Below are 7,500 nucleotides of genomic sequence, written 5' to 3' on the forward strand. Positions count from 1 at the left end.
TCTTTCCCTCTCTCTCTCTCTATCTCTCTTTCTCTCCTTCTCTCTCTCTCCCTCCCTCCCCAGTCTGAGAGGCCAAGTGGTGTTATAGCAGGAACAGCCCTCCTGCTGGCCAAACAGGCGCTATATATTCTCATGGGTACAAGCTGGCCTGCTGGGCACACACTAGCTGAGAAAACCCCCTACACACACACACACACACAAACACACACACACTCTCTCTCTCTCTCTCTTTCTCTCCCTCTCTTACACTCACTCACTCGCTTGCGCACGCACGCACGCACACAAACACACACTACACACACACACACACTCATACCCTCTGGCAGACAGACACACACACACACACACACACACACACACACACACACACACCAACAAACACACATTCTCACACCAACACCTAAAACCCCTCCTTTCAACTCCCAACCATCTTCTCCTTTGGTTTCCAGCCACCGCCAAATAATAACCAAGGAAAAACGATAGCATCTACTGAATAACCTTTAAGTGTCATATAGAATCTAAATAGGCTTAGCCTATATATGGCTATGAGGCATGCTTTAATGGAGGATAGAAGAGATTAACGATCTTCTACAGTAAACTGAGCAGTATGCGTCCTTACAGATACAGTGAGGAGAGCAGTGTGTACAACTCAGGTTACAGATCATATTTGTGTGTTTCCATGACTACTTGTCTTGGTAGTCCAGTCGTGGTATTCATCCTCTGGAGCCTGCATGGTTGTTTGACCCCAAGACTTGACATCTCTAACATCAAAAGCTTGTCATTTTGATTTGTGTTTGTGCAGCTTAATATATGTTCTGTGAGAAGCTTTCCTGACACATGGGGTCTCTCACCTCTATGTGGTGTGTGTCTGCATGTGTGAGTGTAGACTACTTTGAGTGTGTGTGTGTGTGTGTGTGTGTGTGTGTGTGTGTGTGTGTGTGTGTGTGCGTGTATCTGCATGTGTGAGTGTAGACTGCTTTTTTTTTTTTAAGATTTGTTTTTGGCTTTTTTATGCCTTTAATTGATAGGTAAGTTGAGAGTGGGACAGGAAATGAGAGGGTGAAGAGGTGGGGAGTGGACTGGAGAAATGACATCGGGCCGGATTCGGGTGGCAAGCCCGCAGCATGTGGTTGAGGCTACTGTGTGAGCTACAGTGCCCCCCAAATTCTTTGAGTCTGTGAGTGTGTGTGAGTGTGAGTGTGAGTGTGAGTGTGAGTGTGAGTGTGAGTGTGAGTGTGAGTGTGTGTGTGTGTGTGTGTAAAGCATGTTCTTGTCAGTCTTAGACCTTACCTGTCTCACACCTCTTCCCTGTGAAGCCCTGCAGGCAGATGCAGGTGTCCGGGGAAACACACGAGCCGCCATTTTGACAGAGGCCATCACACAAAGCTGTACATGAAGATAGAGAAAACACACAAAAACACATGCAGACACACACACACACACACACACACACACACACACACACACACACACACACGCACACACACACACATACGGACGCACACACACACATAACCAAATAGTCACTGATCAAGATGGAAAGTTTATCACTTCCTCATGTAACTCACCTGATTGCACTAAGATCAAAGCATTACAGCAGGAATAATGAGTTATATTCTAAAACTAGTAAGCTAACTACCTAAAAGGCATGCCAAAATCTTGCAAACACTACCAACAGCCCAGTTGACACTGATAGAAGCTTGCCAACACTAACTGGTGTCTTTTGGCAGTATAGCTGGCAATGTCATGCTGTGAAAGACTATTCCTTTTTGCAAGGTGTTCCAGCCAGGAAACATAGAGCTACATAGTGCATATCCTGGATGGCTAGTGGGACAGACACAGGTATTTATCTGTCCTTCACATGACAATATGCTATCAAAATGAATTTGAGGATGGTACCAAAATTAGTTGCCTATAACCACTGAAATATCAACAACCATTAACCAGAACTGCAGACTGTTCCTTTACAAATGATGTAGTTGAAATGTACTTAATGTGGAGATATATGCCACACCTAGCAAGTTATCTGATCAGCTACATTTGGTCCAGGGAAGACGTGACAGACTGTGGTAGGGAAGGCCAGAAGGTGAGGGGGATTGTGGGATAGTGGAAGACTCACGCTTGCAGATGGTGCCGTTTCCGACGTAGCCGGGCTTGCAAGAGCAGCTGTGTCCGCCCACGGTGTTGAAGCAGAGAGCGTTCTCATCACAGCCATGCTGACCGGTCACACACTCATCATGCTCTGAGTACGGGAGAGAAGAGTCATTACATACACAATCAAACACACACACACACACACACACACAAAATCAAACACACAGAAACACAGAAACACAGAACACACACACACACACACACACACACACACACACACACACACACACACGCACACACGCACGCACACACACACTGTATATTCATCATGATTAGAAATACCAACTGAATTAAAAATAGGCGCTGAGTAGGTCCATTTCATGATGCCCTGTGAGTGACCCTGGATACGACCCCACACTCGGCAACTCTGCTGGAGCTCTGATCAGTGTTACTGAGCCCAGGCTTCTGTGAAAACGGTCATAAATGTTTCTCTTTGAACCGCCCCTTACTCACGCTCGCTCACTCACTCACTCCTCCACAGCAGCAGTGAAAAGCCATCGTGCGGCGCGTTTGAAAGACGTTGCCGAAATTCACAAGTCCCAACCCCAGCAGAGAGCAGAAGATTTGTATTAATGTCAATGAGCCTCAGAGCATGGGGGTGAGCCGAGGCTGATGGTTGTGGAAAATGTGCTGACAAAAAGCACTTCAAAGGACAATTTCACCCCAGCTATGCTGAAGTTAAACACAGAAGTCAGACACACAAGCCCAAGTGTGTGTGTGTGTGTGTGTGTGTGTGTGTGTGTGTGTGTGGGTGTAGAATATTAAAGAAAAAGAGAGAGAGAGGGAGAAAGTTAGGGCTTGTGTGTCTGACACAAAAGTTGAGAGGAGCGAACAGAAAAGAATAGAAGTCAGAGAGAACCAATCAGCCTTCCATTAGCGAGTGTAACTAAGAGACAACGACAGTGATGGAGAGAAAGACAATGAATTGAGCAAAAGAGAGAGAGAATAAGGTCAGTGAAAGATAGATGTTCTGTCTGTGCGAGGCGCACACACACACACACACACACACACACACACACACACACACACACACACACACACACATCTCATGGGTCCTAACTGCTTGTGACAGGGGTCTTGTCCACCCGTCTTCACACTCGTTCAGCCGTGACCGCTCTGATGACACCAATTACCCTCCGTAATTACACATCCCAAACACACACAGACACACACACATCTGCCCTAGAATATGAGTTTACATATGTACACACACACACACACTCACAGCACCTAACACACACATGTCTTAGCACATATCACACACACACACACACGCACACACACACACCCTAACACACACATGTCCTAACACATATTACAAGCACAAACATACAAACGCACCTTAACACACACTTGCACTGGCACACACGCTTGCACACACGCTCATCTCCTGATGGCCCTCTCTCTCACACTCATACATAAGTGCCCTTCGGGTCATTAAGTGTCCCCTTCACAGTGTCCTACTGCCCCCATTCTCTTCCATTCTCTTCCCCTTAAGAGTCCCTTCACTCTTCAAATCAGATTACACATTTCCCACGTCTCAGCGTCCAAAGTCCAGCTTTCCCCAAGCACCCTCTCGCTCTCTTTCTCTCTCTCTCTCCCCCTATGTGATTGGTTCCGCTGACTTCCACACCTCTCCCTCTATCTCTCTCTATCATCCCCCTCTCAATGTGATTGGCCCTGCTGCTCTTCTCCACATTGCTCTCATTGGTTCTTCGTCTGTATGACCCATACGAGGTCTGATTGATTCCCTTGTGTCATCTCTAAATCCTCTGCACTGTTTGGTCATCGTACTTTATCATTCACACACAAACACACACACACACACACACACACACACACACACACACACACACACACACACACACACACACACACACACACACCGTACTTCATCATTCACCAACGGCTGAGCACACAGATCCAAACCATCTATAAATCAATGGATGACTGCCGTAGGAGAGGCCGTCGCCAGAGCAACAATGGATGTATGGATGGTTGAGAGCACAAATGAGGGGATAAACAATATCAATCCATTTTCATCTGTTTGGTCTCCAGCATCCTCTGGTGTATTGACTGATTGATTCATTGATTGACTGACTGAGTAACTGAGTGAGATGAGTGAAAGAGAGAGTGAGAGAGATGGTCTCTGTACCACTGGCTAATACTGGTCTCTCACACAAACTCACACACACACACACACACACACACACACACACACACACACACACACACACACACACACACACACACACACACACACACACACACACACACACACACACACACACACACACACACACACACACACATACACATACACATACACCTACACACACACACACACACACACACACACACACACAGATAGAGAAGAATAGATTCATAGTTGTACAGAAAAACATGTGTATCCAGTCCTAGTTGTTATTTCCCCCTTCCCTATTTAAAGTCCCCCATATCACTGTTCTTCTTCCTCTGACGTGTAACACATGCAACTCTCAGGCAGGCCTGGCCCTATAAAGCACCGGCGAGGCATGGCACAGCATCACCGTGCCCGCAGGAGCTGATTAATTTATCACGGGCACGCATCCTGGCACACCACCACGGTCCGCAGGGGCCTCTTATCAAAGGGCTACACTCTCTGCACATCACCCATAATGAACACATCAACAGCAGGAGACAAGAAGGAAAAAAAACACACACACGCACTGCCTCTCACATGTCAACAGTGTTAAATGGTGAGTATTTGTGTGTGTGTGTATGAGTGTTTGTGTGTATGTGTGTGTGTGTGTGTGTGTGTGTGTGTGTGTGTGTGTGTGTGTGTGTGTGTGTGTGTGTGTGTGTGTGTGTGTGTGTGTGTGTGTGTGTGTGTGTGTGTGTGTGTGTGTGTGTCGATGTATCAGTATGTAGTAATTAGTAATTCTGTGTGTTTGATGTGTAGGTATGTGAGAATGTATTCTTAGTGTGTGAGAGTGTGTGTGTGTGTGTATGCTTGTGTGGTGGGTATACATTCATATGTGTCTTCTATGTGTGTCGGTGTGTGAGAATGTATTTATAGAGAAGTGTTTGTGTGTGTGTGTGTTTGTTTGTGTGTGTGTGTGTGTGTGTGTGTGTGTGTGTGTGTGTGTGTGTGTGTGTGTGTGTGTGTGTGTGTTGCTGAGAACACCATGTATAATGCCCCTGGAAGTGGAGAGCGAGAGGGAAGCGAAACACTGCGGTTCTGACATTTGGATTCACCTCCCCAGGGACGACCCAGGGAGGAAAAGACAATAAGCAAACATCGCTGACGGGGGCTGTGTGCGCAGCTCCAATTCTGCTGTTTCAACAGCTTACAGGCGTTCTCCTCCAGAGCACTCTCCTGCATCCTACAGAAAAGACAGAGTCGGTAATAGAGAGCGATATGAAACCATCCTGCTATCTTTGTTTTCGCTTGAAAAGAGAGAGAAAGTCATCACACACCCTGTCACAAATACACTCACACACTCATTTATGGTTTGGTCTTTTTATAAACGGATCATTTGTGTGTGTGTGTGTGTGTGTGTGTGTGTGTGTGTGTGTGTGTGTCTCTGCGTCTGAGAGAGAGGGTTGTGTGTGCTGCGAGCATAGTGATGTCTCTCTCGTGGGTGTGTGCTGACCACTATGGCGCATGTTCATCATATCGCACCAGTGCAGGCCTGTGGTGTCTGTGCCTCTTTAGAGTTCAGCCCAGAAAGGCTGTGCTATCAGGCCCTTACTTGGCAGCCAATGGTGAGTTCAAGTTCATTTAGTTTCTTAGCAAAAAGGGATCATTTCCCTCACAAAGCAACTCAGTTGCAGTGCAGTTTCATGGCAGGGTGAAGCCCATGTCCGATCCTGGGCTCACAGAGTGGCTTTCTTGAGTGGATCCTGAATTTTTAGTTTTTTTTGGAGAATCCCTCTTCATTGGTGCAGGCAGATGTGAAGCAAATATCATTATCATCATTGTCACACAGAGAGAGCTTCTCTGGCCAAAAATAAGGGCTATTTGATGCCTAATGAAGTACACTATTGCTATCAAAGCAACCAACATTAACAACAACAACAACAACAACAACAAGCTACTTGTAAATTACAAGTTATGTGCAAGAGCACACAACCAGTGATCGCATAGCACCCAGGGATAACAAAATAAACATCCTTTTCTCTCTAAAAGGAAAACAACCAGACCGCACTGAAACTGGTCATTTTGGAACGCTAGAACCGTGAGACCATAATGACTCCTGGGGACTCCACAGCTGTTAGCTGACTCTCTTTCACACACACACACACACACACACACACACACACACACACACACACACACACACACACACACACACACACACACACACACACACACACACACTAACACACTTACTCACACACACACACACACACACACACACACACACACACACACACACACACACACACACACACACACACATTGTGCGTGTCCGTATTCCATGTGCTCCAACTAGCACTAGCTAGCATCGTAAAGCCACTTCTCCCTGTCTCTCCATCTCCTGTTTCCAACCATGTTAGCTTGTCAACAGACACCGCCATTATGCCGTCAGGGGCAATTGGCATTGTGAGAGGCAGTCAGCAGTGAGTGCACACAGCCCATTCAACAACAATCAGACCCTGAGAGCACTTTTAAACCGGCTCATGTAACCTGCCTAGGCAAAGAGAGGTGGCAGAGGTGCTAAGTAATGCCAAATTGTGGTTTTGAAAGACAAGCCACAAGGGGACTGGACTGATTCATGCTTCAACAAGGAGCTTGGGATTTCCTATGTCTTAGCACAGTGATGGTAATTTAGAAAGATATAGAATAGAAAAGCCTTTATTGACATTGTATTTGCATACAACGAAATTTGGAAATATACTTGAAATATGAATGCTAATGTATCATATCATCAGTATATCATCACGTTTTGTGGGACTCTTATGGACTCCAATACAACCAAGAAGCAAGTATTACTAGCTTGCACACAAGACATTGCGTGAGCAGGGTGAACTCCAGATGTAGACTGGTGAAGTTTAGCATCCACGACTTACATCACTCACTCGAGTAACTGACCAGCCCTCAACAGCTAAGTGCCAATCCTAATGATTCAAATAGAAAAGAATGACTTCTGTGTAGATAATGGAATAGCTATAGTTGAATAGTTTGAGTGCTCTCAAATTATCAGAGGACTTTGATTCAGATAATAAGATTTTTTAAATGGAGATCCATTACCCAAAACCTTACCGGTCTAATTGCTGGGCAGGTTCCCTCACAATTGATATGTAAATGTAAAATGGGTTGTTCTCCAGTCATTAGCTCCATTGTTATACTGTTTAGCACTT

At 45.8% G+C, this 7,500-nt stretch overlaps 1 protein-coding gene across 1 annotated transcript in view; it reads right to left on the minus strand.

The window, feature by feature from the left end:
* nell2b (neural EGFL like 2b) overlaps positions 1-7,500 on the minus strand; it is a gene marked incomplete at both ends in the record, with an annotated part of 85,164 nt that overhangs the window by 23,499 nt on the left and 54,165 nt on the right. Inside the window, 2 exons of the mRNA XM_080851732.1 lie at positions 1,291-1,386; positions 2,120-2,242. Of these exons, the coding sequence (XP_080707858.1) occupies positions 1,291-1,386; positions 2,120-2,242 (219 nt within the window). The remainder of the gene's footprint in view (positions 1-1,290; positions 1,387-2,119; positions 2,243-7,500) is intronic.

The sequence above is a fragment of the Sprattus sprattus genome (genome assembly GCF_963457725.1).
Source record: "Sprattus sprattus genome assembly, chromosome: 14".
In the NCBI taxonomy this organism is placed as follows: domain Eukaryota; kingdom Metazoa; phylum Chordata; class Actinopteri; order Clupeiformes; family Clupeidae; genus Sprattus; species Sprattus sprattus.